Source organism: Lampris incognitus, chromosome 12 (genome assembly GCF_029633865.1).
Source record: "Lampris incognitus isolate fLamInc1 chromosome 12, fLamInc1.hap2, whole genome shotgun sequence".
In the NCBI taxonomy this organism is placed as follows: Eukaryota; Metazoa; Chordata; class Actinopteri; order Lampriformes; family Lampridae; genus Lampris; species Lampris incognitus.
In genome coordinates this window covers 16,209,818-16,228,550 of record NC_079222.1, presented here as the reverse complement: position 1 = coordinate 16,228,550, position 18,733 = coordinate 16,209,818, and the positions used below count along the sequence as shown (strand labels likewise).

At 42.0% G+C, this 18,733-nt stretch overlaps 2 protein-coding genes across 6 annotated transcripts in view; both read left to right on the top strand.

Moving 5' to 3' along the window:
• LOC130121558 (collagen alpha-1(XXVII) chain A-like) overlaps window positions 1-1,234 on the top strand; it is a 29,018-nt gene extending 27,784 nt beyond the window's left edge. The window contains exons 36-38 of the mRNA XM_056290406.1: window positions 294-512; window positions 702-844; window positions 919-1,234. Of these exons, the coding sequence (XP_056146381.1) occupies window positions 294-512; window positions 702-844; window positions 919-1,234 (678 nt within the window). The remainder of the gene's footprint in view (window positions 1-293; window positions 513-701; window positions 845-918) is intronic.
• Window positions 1,235-7,041: 5,807 nt separating this feature from the next.
• Window positions 7,042-18,733, top strand: part of cdk5rap2 (CDK5 regulatory subunit associated protein 2) — a 64,702-nt gene continuing 53,010 nt past the window's right edge. For all 5 annotated transcript variants that reach the window (XR_008811100.1, XM_056290769.1, XM_056290770.1 and 2 more), the window contains exons 1-2: window positions 7,042-7,214; window positions 10,551-10,606. Coding sequence is in view for 4 of the 5 variants with exons in the window: in XM_056290769.1 (XP_056146744.1) it covers window positions 7,159-7,214; window positions 10,551-10,606 (112 nt within the window). In the remaining variant the exon portion in view is untranslated. The remainder of the gene's footprint in view (window positions 7,215-10,550; window positions 10,607-18,733) is intronic.

Sequence of the window (18,733 nt, the reverse complement as noted above, 5' to 3'; positions counted from 1 at the left end):
AGCCCCCCCGGTTCAGGGATGGTCTTTCCGTCTTAACATAGATGGCCTCTTTGACTACCCATTCAGACTAGCGTTCCTCCCTCCCTGTTGTACTGTATTGTTTATAAGGGTGGGGATACCTGCAGTCAGTTTAGATTGATGATATCGCTTAATTGAGTGATGAAACGTATCTCTCAATAAACGTTGTATCCAGACAAACTGATTCAACCTTCTTTGATTTTCTTACCTGGATGACTGAGTATGCATCAAGACACTCTCCCTTAACTTGTTTTCTGTTCTGACTATTTGGGCAGCTGGAAATTAGTGTTGGTCGTGTCCAGATGAACTTCCTGCACCTACTGAGCTCTGAAGCAGTGCAGCATATCACCATACACTGCCTGAATGCTCCTGTGTTGAAGTTAGCTGAGAATCGACTGCCTGCCCATGGGGGTGTGCGGTTTAAGGCCTGGAGTGGGGAGATGATCGAACTTGGAGGACAGCTCGAGCCACAGGTTATAGAAGACTCCTGCTGGGTAGGTTGTCATCTGGTTCAGTATATTTTTGACTTTACTTACTTATGTAATCATTGATAACTGTCTGTGTGCCACCGTTTTCATCCAGCACTGATTATGAACGTGTCCTTGAAATTCAATTTCCGACTTTTCCGATTTATAAACTGCATATTTTGGCCTCCAAAAATGTCTTGTATTTGTGTGTCTCAGATAAAAGACGGCCGATGGCACCAGGCCCATTTTGTGTTTCGCTCTCTGGATCCCACCCTGCTCCCTGTGGTCAACATCTACAACCTTCCAGAGACTACTCCTGGCTCACGCTATCACCTGGAGGTGGGCCCTGTGTGCTTCCTGTAAGAGCTGCTGGTTGTGTGTCCTCTTCGTGTGCAGGGATGAACCCTCACCCCTGGACGACACCTCCATGCAGGTGTGGGAAAACGGAGCAGTCCCCACCCATCCACCCCCGGCATTGTCCAAGAGGGAATCCGCTTTGCCTAAACACCCCCGCCTCACTCCGCCAACCTCCCATTGGACTGCAGAAACAGAAGGAGGAAGCTTGGGGAGCTCGGGACATGGAGCAGGAGGAGAAGAGAGCTGACGGGAGCAGGGGGAGTTCTGGCACAATTAGCTCCGCAAAAGCTTCTGCAAGTTCTTCAAAAAGGATCTTTCCCCTGCACCAAGCCATGTATGCCCACTTGGAGAAAAAGTCTCTATGCCACATAATCTCTCTGGAACAATGCTAAGTGAAGGGAGACCAAGGCCAAGTCAATTTTGCCAATTAACCAACCAGCGGAACTTAGAGTAACTTATTGTTCGTACTGTACACTGTTTGTATACTGTGTGTACTTTTTGGAAATACCAGGAAACCCCATTCTGTCAAAAGAAAAGAATCAAAGTAATTTGGAGCAGTTAAATAAATGTACATATATGTATGCTAATTTCTTAACTTTTATACATGTTTATCTTATGTAAAGAAATAATCTTCAAGTGCAATAGAGAATGAGAAGATAATTTTATATTCTAAACATATTGGATGACATTGAAGGCTTTTCAGGGGTGCGGTTTTATCTGTCTTTGGGGCTCGTCTCCTCTCATTTGCTAATGTCAGTTGTACAGAAGGACTCTCATCCGTTTAAATTAAGTATGAATCACATGTCTACTCGCCAGATTCCCGAGCCCTGAACCGGGATTCGCTTTTTCAGTCTAGTTTCTATGTGAAGTCAGTGGCAGCCAGGAAGCTACCAACAAAATAAGAATAAAACCACAAACTTAAAACTTACTTATGTACGACAGTCTCCTACAGATATGTGGAGAGACTTTAGCCTTAAATACTTAATATTATGCTTACTCATACATTATTCAGTGTTGGAGGGTCGCTGAATCTGATGTTGACTGGATGCCAGTGATTGTTATTCATTACATCAGTGGCTATGGAGATGGAAGATACGGCCAAACTATCTGGCCTTCAACGGTAGTGTCTTCATGTACGGCGCTCCGGTTCTCTCTAGAGTGTTAATGGTTTCCTTGCCACTGTGGAGTGTTAAGTCAGTTTTAGGCACGTATCTAGAGTGAGCCAACCCTGCCCCACTTTTAAAAAGGTAGCAGGTTTGAGGTGCTAACTAATCAAAGACAAGTCCCACACGGGGACAGGCATTCTCCAGGGGAGGAACTAATCGCCGGGGGGAGATGGTCTATGAGACGTTCATCTTTCCATTCATTATGTTCTGTCACGCATGGTGCTAAGTAACAAAACTGAGGTGCTAACCAAGTACTCTAACTACACCACTCTGCCAAAGTTTTCTGATATTCATAGTGCATGCATGCTTAGACTGTTGCAAAGCTGATATAGGCGTAATATATTGCCACATCTTCCATAGTGGATCCCTAACTGCAAAATGCAACCTTTAGATAGTTCCTAAAGAGGCAATCATCTGTTGTTTATTCACACCAAATTTCTGCTTATACCGCAATCTAATGATACGCATATTCCAAGGGAATTTACTTCAGAGATAACTGGTGGAAAGAAAAGAAAAAAACATCTCTCCTTTCATAGCCATTATAAACCACGTGGTTTTGAAGTATTTTTTTAAAAATAGATATTTCTGGTTGTCTGTACAAAGCCCCCCACAGCTGTATGTAATATCTTTAGAAAGTAGTGGGGATAGTTTTAATTAAAAAAAAAAAAAAAAAAAGAAACAAAAAAAACATCTCTTTGTTGTAGTTAAACACAAATGTTTATAATTGTTCAATCCTTGCTGTATACAGTGAACACCCTCTTGCTAATTTAATGTTATTTAATGTTGTAAACGTGGTTGCCAACTGAGCGAGTTTGCCTACACAAAACTGCTCTTTCTGACAACTTTATATATCAGTTTGCCCAACTGGTCTTGGAGTTTATAGATTTTTTTTTTAATCTTATGTGTAAATTTGGGACTCCAGAGAACAAATTTATTTCAATGTTAATTGTCTTTTATTTTTTTATTTTTTTGTGGGTTATTTTGCTTTTTGTTGGTTTGTTTTTCTCTATATGATAATCAACCATGTACTGTACCAGGACTCTGTTCTATGTTATAACTTGTGTTTTATAGAAATTATGCCAATATGTGAAAGTTATTTTTTTTCTTTTTGTAAATCCGTTGTAGACATTAAAATGAGCTAAGAATACCTCACATTTTAACATATGGCTTGGAGCAAAGTTGTCTTTATAATTCAAACCTGTTTGGATATTATCAGACAAATAATTTGCAAAACTCTAAACATGACCCATTCTGGTGCCTTCATCATTCTTCTGTTCTAACACCCTTTCTATTTGTCATTGTTCAATGTTCAGTTGTTCAATAAATACTCTGAATCTGTGTACAGACCTTTGATTTAAACAATTAAGAAAACTCGAATCACTTAAATTCCCTTTATGCTTTATTTGAAGTGGCCACTAGACGGCGATGTTGCCTTAGTAGGACTCCGAGTTTATGAGTAGAAGCAGACTGGACAGTTATGATGGAGGCTACCTGTTTACTACACTTGATCTTAGCCAAAAGGCCTGAAAAGAAAAAAGAAAAGGAAAGCCTGTCCAAAAATTGTTCTTCACTCCAATTGGGACACCAATGAGCACGTGGCATCGTCATAATTTTATGCCTTTATTCTCATGTTCAGAATCAAAATCATGTTTATTGGCCATGTAGGTTTGCACTACATGGAATGTGACTCCGGTTTCGTGGCTCTCGCAGTGTACTTAACATAGAATGACAACACTACAACACAACAATCTTCAGATATATACACAAGGATTGACTTATACAGGTGAAATAAGAGGTGATAAAGTGCAGTGGTGCAGAGAATATATCAGAGATGCTGAAATAGGTGTTCACAGGTTACTTACATACATGCCTGAAGTAGATGGACATGACAGAGCGTACCAGTATATGTACAATGTACAGTACAGTATATACAATTTGGTTGGATTTATCTGACAGTGTTAAACGTTCATTTGAATGACACCTCACGGGAAGAAACTTTTTATATCTGATTGTTTTGGTGTACAGTGCTCTGTAGCGCCTGCAAGAGGGGCGGTTGTTGGAACAGGTTGTGACCAGGGTGTGACAGAGGGTATAAGTCCTGAATGGAGGGCAGGTTGGCACCAATGATTTTCTCTGCAGACTTAACTGTCCGTTGTAGTCTGTCCCTGTCCTGTTTGGTGGCCAAGCCAAACCAGACAGTGATGGATGTGCAGAGGACAGACTGGATTATTGCAGTGTAAAACTGAATCAGCAGTTCCCGAGGCAGGTTGAATTTCTTGAGCTGGCGGAGAAAGTACATCCTCTGCTGGGCCTTTTTGATGATTGTGTCTATGTTGGATGCCCACTTTAGGTCCTGGGAGATTGTGGAACCCAGAAATCCATAGGTTTTCACCGCAGACACTGTGTTGTTGAGTATGGTGAGGGGAGGGGGCAGTGTTGGGGAACTCCTCCTGAAGTCAACTGTCATCTCCACTGTTTTGAGTGTGTTCAGCTCCAGGTTGTTATGGCTACACGGTATACCAGAGGGCCAGCTGATCAACCTCCCGTCTATATGCAGACTCGCCACCATCCTGGATAAGGCCAATGATGATTGTGTCAGCCGCAAACTTCAGGAGTTTAACAGACGGGTCACCTGAGGTGCAGTCATTTGTGTAGAGGGAGAAGACTAGAGGGGAGCGCACACATCCCTGGGGGGTGCCAGTGTGAACTGTCCGGGTGCTGGATGTGATTGTCCCCAGCCTCACCAGCTGCCTCCTGTCTGTTAGGAAGTTTTTAATCCACTGGTAGTTGGGGGGCTGGTGCAGTGAGCCAGGTGAGTTTGGAGGATATCCAGGGCAATGGTGTTGAATGCTGAGCCGAAATCCACAAACAGGACCCTTGCATATGTCCCCGGGGAATGAATGTGTTGGAGAATGAAGTGCAACCCCATGTTGACTGCATCCTCCACTGACATGTTCACTCGGTAGGCAAACTGCAGGGGGTCGAGCAGGGGGTCTGTGATTACCTTCAGGTGGGAAAACAGCTGTCCCTCGAAAGATTTCATGACCACAGACATTAGGCTATGGGCCTGTAGTCGTTTAATCCTGTGATACAGGGTTTCTGGGGACTGGGATGATAGTGGAGCTCTTGAAGCAGGAGGGGACCTCACACAGCTCCAGTGATCTGTTGAAGATCAGTGTGAAAATGGGGGCCAGCTGGTCAGCACAGACTTTAAGACAGGAGGGTGACACGCCATCTGGGCCCAGTGCCTTCCTGGTCTTCTGTCTCTGGAAGAGGCGGCGCACATCCTCAACACAGAGCCTGAGTGCGGGTGGGGGTTCGGTGGGGAGGGGAGAGTGGCTGGCAGGGAGTGCAGATGGTTGTGTGTTGTGGCCGGAGAGGGTGAGGGGTGTGAAAGTTTGCTTTTTAAATCTGCAGTAAAACCTATTTAGATGATCAGCAGTTTGGTGGGATGGTCTCCTGTAGTTGGTAATGTCTTTCAAACTGCTCCCGACTGATGCTGGGTCAAGTCAAGTTAAGTCCATTTTATTTGTATGGCCCAATATCACAAATTACAAATTTGCCTCAAGGGGCTTTACAGCAATGAAACATCCTGTCCTTAGACCCTCACAATGGATAAGGAACAACTCCCTAAAAAAAACAAAAATAGGCAGATACCTCAGGGAGAGCAACAGCGAGACATTGGCAGAAAACCTGTTTTTGAACTTTTCGGAGTAGCACCTTTTTGCCACTCTGATCTCCTTTGTGAGTGTATTCCTGGCTTTGTTATACCGGATCCTATCTCCACTCCTGTAGACTTCATTTTTGGCCTGGTGAAGCTGTCTGAGTTTTGCTGTGAACCAGGGCTTATTGTTGTTGAAGGCACAGAAAGTTTTGGTGGGCACACTCAACTCCTCACAAAAGCTGGTATAAGATGTCACAATGTCAGTAAGGTCATCCAGGTCTGTAGGTGCAGCCTCAAAAACACTCCAGTCAGTGCAGCTGAGGTAGCCTGGCGCTCCAGCTTTGACTCATTGGTCCATTTTCTCACAGTTTAACCACAGGCTTTGCAGATTTTAGTTTCAAGTTCAAATACAACTTTATTGTCATGTGTAGAATACAATGAAATACTTGTGCTCTGGATCTCTCTGCCTCAACAAAAAGAACAGAAGGACACAGGACACACCATCCCAAAACAAACAAAACAAACAAACAAACAAACAAACAATCATACAGTACACAATAACACAAGGTAACGTGCATATGGGTGCATCGGCTGTTGAGCAACCTGGTTACTTGTGGAAAGAAGTGTTTACTGAGACGGATGGTGTACCCTTTTGTCATGTCTTTATTCTCATGTCTAACCTTGCAAGGTGAATGCTATTGTTTGAATTATAAACTAAATGTATGTCGACCTATTGGGGGGGGGGGACACCAAGTAACTGACAGGCATATTGTGAGTGACTGGTTAATGCAATATGGACCCAAAGTCTTGTAATTGTGCTCAGGCCCGGAAGTGTTTGTTAAACTTTTAACACAGTGTATCGTTTTCGGGTGTGTGTGTGGGGGGGGGGGGTAGGTAAAGTGAAACAATGAATTTGTTGTGATGAAATTGGTCCAGCATTGTCTGAAAAGACCCCCCCCCCCCCGTGTTATTGCAATATCTGATTGTACAAACGTGCTAAACAAACAACATGCACCAGTCCGGCTCCTTTTGTGAGCAATAGCCGCGAACACCGATTAAACGAAAGGATGTAAACCCAAATTATACTCGGGACACGTTCACGTCACTCGTGTTGTACATCGACTCACAGTTTTACTTTCAATTTTAAGCACGTTAAATAAGTTAAATATGTTTAGCTTGACTTTATTTTCAAAAAGGCATTGTTGTCACGTTCGTTAGTTAGTTAGTTAGTTAGTTAGTTAGTTAGTTAGTTAGTTAGTGAGTTGTTTTTTGTTTTTGTTTTGAGCAATCGTTGGGTGACGGTATGACTACCCCGCCCTCCATCCACACACCGGCTCCACCCAGCTGCACTGTGGTGACGTCGACCAGATCATGATGGCGGTAGTGGGGACTATTTTGAATTTCGTCCCTGCTTTTTGAAGTTTACATCAAGGGTATACTGTCGAATGGGATACTACTTTGTATAGAGCGAGTTAACAAAAATCGTATGATGGATTCCGTCGTGGGTGATGACCAGACGCTTCCGGTTGACATAAATGGAAGGTAAAAGAACTATTGTTAGCTAGCGAGCTAACGGTAACTCCAGCTTCAAAAACGCGTTGGCGTACGTTAAATTAGCTTAGCCACCAGGCGATAGTCGGCGTCGTACTGGGTCTGACTAATCCCTGGAACCGCACAGCACTCAACGCTGCCTTGTTTTCAAGACGTTATTCATTGAGCTCTACGGTTGATTATCCTTCGTTAATCTATGCGTTTTTGATTAGACATTAAAGTCAAATTGATCCCCTTTCTGTTTTAATTGTGTTCAGATGTGATTGTGATTTGTTTGTGAATGGGTAATTTGAACTACTTATGGTATTAGTTGTATGTTCCACTCTTAACCGGCTTTCCGTTTATCCATCTTAACTACGCAGAGGCGCTGTTGCTGTTCACGAAAATATTTACATTTAGCTGGTGAATTTCGTATCTAATTTGCCGCGTTGAATTTAGTGTATATGATATATATATATTGGGTTTGCAAGCTAAACTTGGCGATGTTCCTATGTATTTCGGACGGTCCGTCATGATATAGACGATTGTTTGTCTTGTAACTGATAACTTGTCGTTATGAAATTGTCTTGATGGCATCGGTTTCAGCCGCTCGCAGCATAGCTGGGTGGTCCGTCCGGCAGTGCCCTGGCATTCATCAGAGACGCGGTAACAAAGCGGAAATCGTCAGAGCAAATCTTTCACTTAGGTACACTACGATAGGATTGCTACTTAACTCCTTTGTATATAATATAACATTTATATGTAATTTTGTTTTCTTTCTTTGTCAACCATGTGTGTGTCAACCATGGAAAGAGTGTGATTTTGGTACGTTAATCGTGAAATTTCATTCCCATTTCATGTCTTTAATGTTGTCAGCAGCTCTCCACTTTTGGCCATCCTTAGAGCTTGCGTGCGTTCGTTCATAGTAGCCTAGGCTTAGTTGCTCTACTAGTCTAGTCTTCTTGCAAGTGTATATATGTCTAGCTAGTTACTCAGTGAATAAGTAAAATTACTGGTTGCTGTTCGTGTTGAGAACTTGGTCCTACAGGTGGTATGCGTACCAGAGTAATCAGAGATGTAAGTGATATGTGCAGTGCAAATTACTTGTTCGGTAATTCTGAAACCTGATTCACTTCACTCTTGCAATTTATAAATATTGTCCTATGACATATTTATAGTTTTCTTCCTGGTTATGTAATATTGTGCTGCGTCGTCGTGTTTGTTGCTGGCAGTCCAACACACTAACAAGAGGAAGTCGCTGTTTACAGTCTTTGAGGTTGTGCCAGCAACAACCATGCATTTTTGCTACAGTATTTAGCGTGCTGATTACAGAGAAAGGTGAATTAGTTCATCTAGACACAACGTGGTCAGTCTCAGCTGACTGCAGGTATCCCCCAACCATATAAACAGCACAGTTGAGTAATGACCGAACACAACTATTGGTTTCATATGCAAATAGGCGTGACCATTTACTAGAATTTCAATGGCCATGTGTACTATTCACAGAGGGTTGGGGAATAGTTGCAATCACAGCATTGTCAAATGGCAATAGATGTACTCTTAGGCCCCCCATGAAGACATTGATTAGCTTACATTTTCATTTTTCATGGTATATTGTGGATGCTTGTATTTTAACATTTTAGTGTTCAGAGCCTGTGATGTTCTTCATTTACCTCGTCTTCTTTATTCAGGAAGTGGTCGTGTGGTGTGTCATACTTGTGTTTTGCGTTGATTGTCAAAACTTATTTGTAAAGAACATCAGCAATTCTGGGACGGAAGTACATCTCTGCTGCTCATATTATTTGTCAGTAGGGCAATGTGGTTTGTTCTGTCAGTTGCATTTGCTGTACTTTGTATTTACTGTACTCTGACTTCATGGCTCTATTGGTTAACAGTGCAGTGTTTGCCTGATAATCTTAGACTATTGAAGGCAAAATAAAGAGGGAGACGTTTTATTGTAGTTGTTGTTTCCATATGCTTAGAGTTGTATTCTGACCTATTGAAAATATTGTCATTATTTGTTGGATTTTCAGAGCTCCGACAGTTATTGACAATCTGAGAATATGATTAGATAAAGAATAAAGCATTTTTCTTGTCTGAAAAAGGAGAAAGTCCCACAAAATTATAAGACACCCAAACTAAAATTGTTGCCCTGTTTTGCAAAAAAAATATATATTAGTTGACAAATATTGACCATTGAAAATATGCGATACATTCTTGTGCAGTCATAAAATAGTAAATAAAGGGCTTTTGTTTACATAGGGCTATCAAACAGACATTTCAAAAAGGCATTACATCAAGTTATGGGCAACAGTGTTATAGAACCATTGATATTACTTAAGGTTGTACCAGAAAAACAGAAGAGCAGCTACACTACACGTGCTGGGGAGAAATAAGAGGGGAGTTATTCAGAGCTGGACTGTGTATTATTAGAGCCAAGGGTCAGAAGTTTAGGGTAATGAGTGTGGACAACAAGTGCTTCCTTTCATATTTAAATGAAATCCGGTGTTGCTAGGGCAACAAAAAGGAGACAAGATTAGCCCATAGCTGCAGATTATTATCTTAAAAATAATTAAAATATTTCAAGCAAGTTGGGTTTGGTAGTGATAGCTGTGGAGCTATACGAAAAACTTTCCCTCAGTATTTTGGTACTCCAGATGTGTATTGCCGATGTTTGAAGTATTGTCTTATCTTGGTGAGTGATGCTAATGTTCCCATCATTCTGTGACGGCACAGCTGATCAGAATTACAGTGGTTTACTTGTTTCCCAGTGAAAGCCTTCCGGATCCACTGGTTCCTCTGTTAGTCCTCCTGCTGTCTGAACATGAGGGCAAGGCTGCCACTGACACATGGTCTTTCTTTCTCTCTCTCTCTCTCTCTCTCTCTCTCTCTCTCTCTCTCTCTTTCTCTTTCTCTTTCTCTCTCTCTCTCTCTCTCTCTCTCTCTCTCTCTCTCTCTCTCTCTCTCTCTCTCTCTCTCTCTCTCTCTCTCTCTCTCTCTCTCTGTCGCTCCTCTCTCTCTCTCACACATACACACACAGATTAATACATGCAGAGTGAACATAAATGAAGCAGAGAGTTATTCTCCAGCTATTTAAGGAGCATCCTTAGGGCTAAGGGGAACTGGTCAGTGTGAGTAATGCGTAAAGATCTGAATTTTATGTTGTTTTTTTATCAAACCAAAGCAGCCAAAGTGTGTGAGTATTGGCTGAAATGGGTCAGAGAGCAGTGTTTGCTGTGAGTTCTGATTCTGCAAAGTTGGATGCCACTGAAATGATATAGTTTCTGACTTTCCAAAGATTTACGTTGACTTGCCTATATTTCTCTAATGGAATATTTTTGTCTTTAGCTGCAAATTACCGGACTCCATCGATGGTGGAGATTACTCTGTGGACAGCATGACAGGTACAGTACAGATTTTCCTTTGTTTTTGTTCCCTCTTCTTTCCTCTGGTTTTCTCTTTACCTCTTGATGCTACCTTTTTTTCCCTTGTGTGTTAATTAGGGCTGGTGTTGGACCGTCGCTTTGAGTTCTTGTGTTGTTTTTCCAGGGAATTGATGGGGGACTGGATGGCTGATGTTAACTAGCTAATCTTATTTATTTCCCAAGATATATCTGTGTAAAAACATACAAAGGCTTAGATAAATATAGGAAAGTGCATATAAACAACTGGATTTAATGACACCTGGTTAGCACGTTGGACACTTTGTCCAGCTTGTTGTTAGGGCTGTCACAATTATTACATAATCGCCTGATCGCGATTATTTGACCTGACCGCGATCAATTTGCATAATCGTTAGAATCGTTTCCATTCATTTGTATAAAAACAGCTGGATGAAACTAACAGAAATTTCATATTTCCATCACTATTTCCATGTCGTTTTCCACCATTTGTTGTTTGACTGGCGCTCTTTTAATGACAATATCTTCTTTCGCACCTTCTGCGATGGTTTAATGACACGAGTGGCGAATTAGCGCCAACAAACTGTTTATCTTGAGAAGCTTATTCTCTAATATTCGATGACTGCATTCCGATGAGCATCTATTGACATTACCATCATGGATTGAGTTGCAAGGCCAAACACCACAGCACTGCTGTGGGTACATTTTGGTTTTAAGTCAAATGAAATAGGAGAGCCCAATAACTTGGAGGAGGCGAGTTGTCGGATTTGCAACAAAAAGGTGGCGGCCAAAAGCGCCAATACCACAAATTTAAAAACCCATCTACGGATCCACCACACCACCCAATTTGTGGAACTTGGAAAGACTGCCACAGTTCCATCCCAACAATCGGCTGTTCCTGAAGCTTTCAGACGAGTGTCTAAATATAAACATGACAGTACCAGATGCCGCACCTTAACAGACAGTGTATAGCGGTATACAGCCAAAGAAATGCAGCCATTCAATACAGTTGAAAAACCAGCATTTAAAGAAATGCTGCAAAAGTTTGACGAGCAGTACGAATTACCAGAGGTGGAAAAAGTACAAAAATATTGTACTCAAGTAAAAGTACCAATACTTTGATGAAATATTACTCAAGTAGAAGTAAAAGTACTCATCTGAAAATGTACTCAAGTAAAAGTAAAAAGTAGTTCATTTGAAATGTACTTTAAGTAAAAGTTACTTAGTTACTTTCTTTGTGTGGGGTGTGAGGGTAGTAAAAATAGGACAAGGGGTCAGAAATCCATAACTATTTTGTTTTTAATTAAAGAACAAGTGTAACAAATGTAAGCGCAATAACAACAACTTCACAACAACTGAACTTCTTGTTCAGTTTAAGTAGCATCTTAAAGTTAGTTGAGCTCATCCATTTAGTGGTACAACATTAAACATGCTTACTCTCACGTTTTCTCTCTCTCACTCTCTCACACGCACACACTCTCCCTCTCTCTCCCTCTCACCCTCTCTCTCTCTCTCTCACACACAGGTAAAAAGTACAAAGTAATGCCCACACGATGACGCTCATAAGTATTGCTACAAAGTCAAACTGACATAAAGGAGCAGCAATATTCCAGAGGAGACATGCTTGTGTGTGTGTGTGTGTGTGTGTGTGTGTGTGTGTGTGTGTGTGTGTGTGTGTGTGTGTGTGTGTGTGTGTGTTTGTTAACCGTCAGAGAATGAGAATGTGTTAATGCCATCTCCACAGCTGCAAGAGCGCTATAGAGGGCATGTGTGTGTAAGTGCGATAACAACAAAGAATACCTACACAAATGTAAGTGTAATTACAACAACATACATGTCAACACCAACAGCAACAGCTGTTATACTGCAAATCAAGGCCGCTAGTTTTGTGACACCCTGAATCACCTGTAACCTAGTCTACAAACTTCTTGTTCAGTTTAAGCAGCTGCTGGTTTTCAAAGTTAATTGAGCTCATCCATTTAGTGGTAAAAAACATTAAACAGGCTTGTTCACGCCTACTTTCTCTCTGTCTCTCTCTCTCTCTCAGAGAGGTACAAACTACAAAGTAATGTCCACATGATGACGCTCACAAGTGTTACAAAATTAAAGGAACTAACATAAAAGAGCAGCAATATTCCAGAGAGGAATATTGCAAATCAAGGCCACTAGTTTTGTGACACCCTAAATCATCTATAACCTAGTCTACAAACTTCTTGTTCAGTTTAAGCAGCAGCTGATTTTCAAAGTTAGTTGAGCTCATCCTTGCTCGCTTTGCAGTGAACAGTAATCCAGCACAACTGAAAAGCCGTTCGCAGGCAGCTGAAGCAGGCAGGCCAGTGTTGAGTTTCAGAGAGAGTTTTTTTTAAATTTGGAAAGGAGTTTAGCAGATCCATATCGTTTGGGATACAGGCTAGGTACCCTTCCAACTCCCCTGTACCTTCTGACCTTCTGGACTTCATTGAGGAGAAGAAATCATCTTCATCTGAGGAATGTTGTCCAACTTGCTCCACTTCCACCTCTGCCATCTGGTCAAGGGGTTCGTCTGACATAAGCCAGACCTGTCGAGTGACAAACAACACATTTCTGACAATTAAGACTTGATTAATTTACCAAGAGTGCACCATAATGCATAATGCCTTATAGCACTGACCACATTGTATTGAGTATAAAACAAAGTAGATCTCCAATACACTGTTGAAAAGCAGTTTATTGTAAGATGCAATCATACCTGTTTCTATGACATCCGGCCTCTCTGTCCAGGTGGTCTTGAACTTCGGTAGAAGTATTGCTGCCGCAATCAGTTCTGGGTCCATCATCATCTCACCAAAACGCTTTTGGACACCATCCTGAATGGCTTTGATGAGTGGTAGACACATCTTGGATGAGGTCTCCTGCCTTTTGAGTTTTGCTTGTAGCTGACATATCACTGGAAGAAGCCACCCTAAGTGTGTGTTGGTCTCTGACTGAAGTATGTTCAAGGCCTTTACCAGAGGTTTCATCACCGAGCAGTAATCAGTCAGGAAAGCAATTTCTGCTTGAGTCAGCCTGGCATAAATAGAATACAAACAATTGTTAGGAAATCAAGCAGGAAAAGTTAAGTTTCAAGTATGTAAACACACATTCACACTTTCATACTGTTGAAATGCAAATTAAAACTTACGTTTTCAATTTGAATTCTTCACAAATATTCCTGATTGCCTCCTCCCCTTTCTCTTGTATGATCCGTATGATTCTCTCCACAGCCAAGAATGTTGAATTCCACCGCGTTTGATTTGGTCGGATGAGCTGGAGTCGGCAATGATCTTCCACAACTTCTGCTGCCATGTATGAACGACCCGTATTGTTCCACATGGCTTGACATTTCCCAAAGGCTGCACGTGATAGTCTCTTGTATGTGTCCATCTTCTTTTCTGCTATCTCAGCATCTGTTGTGGTAACTAAGTTGAGAAGATGGCATGCACACCTTTGGTGTGTAGGAAGTTGGTACTCCAGGCCATTATCTTGCTCCAGGATGCTGAATGTGTCCAGGTAGTTGGCTGTGGGCTCATCATCAATTGAATCTCTGTCCGACTCAGCATCTGATTCTGCATCCTCAGACTGGCTCTGTTCTCCGAAGACACTAAAAGCTTTAACGAAGTTTGAGCCACTATCTGTTGTGGTTCTCACCACTTTGCCCCTAATTCTATACTTAACCTCTTACATGCAAGCGCAGCTGATCTCCTCTCAAAGGTTTCTTCATCCACCCAATGACCCGTCACCCCAATAAAACTTTGCTGGTGTGCAGTCCAACAATCTGTAGTGGTGGCAATGTAGCTCACTTTACTGAGATGGGACATGACATTCTTCTTCATCTGAATGGCAGATGCCTCTAATCTTGTCCGGACAGTGGGCCTGGAAATGACCTTGCATTGTGGATTTAGCGTTGTCAAAAGTTCTTTGAACGCAGGTTGTTCAACCAAACTAAATGTATGAAGGCCCTCACATATTAGCCTAATGATGATCTTGTCGATCTTGCCTTGTGGCACACGGCGGTTGCCTCCCACTGTCATGGCATCTTTTATATTTGTTTGCTTGCTTGGACTTGGTGGATTTGCTTGGTGGGTTCGCTTCCCTGGCTTTGCTCGGCTAAAAGCCAACTGTTTCGATGGATGTTTCCTCTGTGAAAAAACAGAAAAGGGTATTATCAGTAGAGGAATCAATGTGGTGCTTATTAAACACACTGAAATTAAAACTTTGATAAATAAAAGTTTTCTATTTCTTTAGTCATCACATTTTGTCTATTACATTGTATTAAGCACAATATGCCACAATCCAGAGGGCATTACAATGCTGCACCCTTCCCAACAAAATCAATGATTTGGATTTGAATGCTAAAATTGAGATTTCAAATCAACATCAAAAGCCAATGTGTTTCTATAGCCTACCAGTATTATGATACAGAGGAAGGAGACATATCAATGCATGTGTAATCATCATAGCTGCTTGCATGCACACAGAGCAACAATCGCCTACTAGTGATCTAATCCCTTGTCGTCGATATGAAGGAGTCAAAACAATCTTTTCTGGGTCTGCCTAGTAGGCGGGGAGCTACGAGGCCTTACCGTGCAGTCGTGCACCCTCCTTACAATCGAACGAAACCAACTTTTTTTGAAAGGTCTGACCATGCTGAACATGTTAACAAATGTTAACATTGAAAATTTTGGGTTGCACGTCATGTTTCAGGTACTCAATGCATTTCAATGTATTTCCCTCCATTGGCTCTCCACGAGCAAGGGGAAGGTGTGACATCTGTCTCTGCATGTTTAATCACATCTAGAGGACACAAGCTTTTGGAAAATGTATGGTTTCAGTGGTATTATTGGCTTTCCATAATAGTAGAGACCAAAATTTAAAGTCTTTCTACTTGATTTGCCTTGTAAATCGAGTAGAAAGACTTTACATTTTGGCCTTTATTATTAAGAGAAAGCCAATAATACCACTGAAACCATACATTTATCACTAGATGTGATTAAACTTGCAAAGACAGATGTCACACTTTCCCCTTGCTCATGGAGAGTCATGTTCCTGTAATTGTAACGCATTTCCAGTGGAGGGAATTACATTGAAATGCATTGAGTACCTGAAACATGAAAAGCAACCCAAAATTTTAAATGTTAACATTTGTTAACATGTTCAGCATGGTCAGACGGTAAGGCCCCTTAGCTCCCCGCCTATAGTGGAGGAGCGCTGAGTGCCCTGTAATGTTGGTTAGGCAAAGTGCCTCACACTACAACCCTCTCTGTTAACACAGTTGATACATTTGATTTGACTGTAAATTCAAAGACACAATCACATTGAAACCCGTGGCAATTTCGACGGGGTAACACCGACTATTCATAGCAGCTAAATTTAACCAAGGCTAATTTCCCCGAGTCCACTCAAGACTACTGGCAACTAACAGCTAGCCTTTACACATTCAAGTACCAGGGGCTAGCTGTTATGCAAATTTAGCCAATGTCCTAAAGACTTAAACAGACTGCAAATATACATTACGCGTTTTGTATCTGTTTGAAGTACAATAAACATGCGGATTGTCGGCTGGAGCGAGTTCATTTGGTACTTAATGATGTGTCACGTTTGATTATGTTAGCATAGCAGCTAATTAGAATGTGCTGGCTAGCTGTGGGTTTCTTCTACTGTCAATGGTTGCAGGTGCTAGCACAAAAATGCCCACGAAATGGGGTGAGCCTGGGTTGGCTATATTAAATAAAACTACTAATGAGACAGCAGAAATACTTACCAACACATGCTTCTGCAGATTTGAAGTGGAGTTGTTGAAAGCAGACAGGTACTTCACTGCTGGGAGGCACATCTTGCACTGCATGATGATGCTGTTGCCTTTCCTACGCTTGAACAAAAAGAAATCTTCCAAATGTGGCCAAGGATTTTTTCTGCATCTAGTTCTACAGACTTCGATGTTTCTGCTTTAGCTTCATCTATTATTTCTAGGTCCGGGTCTTCTGGACCGCGACCGCTGGCCGTGCCTGCTTTGTCGACCTCCATTCTAGCACTAGAAACTAAAAACTTCGCGCCCCACTAACCTAGCTTGTCCGCGCGCGCCCTCTATGTTCACGCGCCAGTGCTAATCACATCATCATTTGTCACTGTTGGTTCTGGCCATTGGTTTACTGTCTATGGTTCTGGCGCGTATTTTTCCCCTGTAGGTTGAATTGTTATTTTTACTCAGTAACGGATAGGATTTATAAAGTAACTAAGTACAATACTTGAGTCAAAACGTACTCAAGTAAAATACAAAATACCGATTTTAAATTGTACTTAAAAAATACAAAATACACAAAAAAAGTATTCAATACAGTAACGTGAGTAAATGTATTTCGTTACTTTCCACCTCTGCGAATTACCAGGCAAAACATACATCTCCAAAACTGCAGTCCCCAATTTATACAACCAAGTGAAGGATGACATTCTGAAGGATTTAAAAGAAAAGCGGTCTAAGCATCGGCTTGGTGTCGATGCAGTTGCCCACTGGGGACTGGGGTTCGCGCCCCGGTCTCGTCAGATCCGACTATGGCCGGACTCGATGAAGCAGCAATCATTGGCAACGCTGTCTTCGGGAGGGGGGCGGAGTCGGCTTGTGTTCGTCATGTGAATGCGTCTCTGTGTGTGTCGGAAAAACAGTGGTTCGGCTTGGATTCGCCTTGTCACGAAAGTGGGGAGGCGCTTTCCTTCGAGACTGCCGGCCGGAGAGATGCAGTTGGCGAACGCATGTAATACGAGGGTGGGTGTTTGAATTAAAATAGGGATCAATTGGCCACTAAATTGGGAGAAAAAAGGGAAAAAATCAGAAATAAATTTAAAAAAAAAAAAAAAAAAAAAAGGATTTAAAAGAAATTAACTTTTACTCATCCACTACAGACTTGTGGTCCAGCTCAAATATGAACCAATACATGAGTTTACATTACCTCACCACTGACTGGACTCTACAGTCGAAGTGTTTAGAAACAAGATATACACCAGAGAACCACACAGCTGATACACTTGCAGAATGCCTTCAGTCTGCTTTGGCATGTTGGGCATTAGATGAGCAGAAAATGTCCTGCGTAACCACAGATAATGGTTCTAACATTGTGGCTGCAATAGGCAAACTCGGCTGGCCATGGCTAAATTGCTTTGGCCATAATCTCCATTTTGGTCACAAATACCATATCAAGTGAGAAGGAATGCACAGCTCATGCCTTGGGATTGTGTAGAAGTCTGGTTCAACAAGTACTACCTTGAAGAGAATGCTCAGTACGGCTGGAAACATTGTGACCCCAGTGAGATTTTGCCTTACGTCAGATAAGGTCAACATGTTGGTGTTCCTTACCTGGAATCTACCTAACCAGTGAGGAGCATGACTGGCTGTGGTTGTGGTTGACAAGGATACGGCCTGTTTTTGCCGTAGTACATTGTTTATTTTGATTCCTGGTACCTTCCATTTTCAGAAAATTCTTCATATATTTCAGTTATAGGCTTTGTATATTTAAGTTGTTATTTATGTCATATCTGCCCTGTGCAATTTTTGTTTACAAAATCTAAAAGGCAAACAGAAATGTAATTTTTATTTATATGTTCCAATGTTCAGTGCCAATAAATGGCTCTTCTTCTTCATAAGGTATACTATGTGTATTATTAAACTATGATTAGGCATATACTATAATACTGGCATCATACCTCCGGCTTGGTCGGGCGTCTCTACAGACACAATTGGCTGTGTCTGTGGGTGGGAAGCTGGATGTGGGTATGTGTCCTGGTCACTGCACTAGCGCCTCCTCTGGTCAGTCGGGACGCCTGTTTGGGGGGGGAGGGGAAACTCCTCACTGTCAGGTGAAAAGAAGCGGCTGGCGACTCCACGTGTATCGGGGAGATATGTGGTAGTCTGCAGCCCCCCCCGGATCGGCAGAGGGGGTGGAGCAGCGACCGGGATGGCTCGGAAGAGTGGGGTAATTGGTCGGGTACAACTGGGGAGAAAGGGGGGGGTAGTGGCGTAAAATTATCAGAAAAAGACAATCAAATAATTAATCACAAGTATTTGTATGACAATTAATCGTCAACTAAAAGTTCATGATCATGACAGCCCTACTTGTTGGT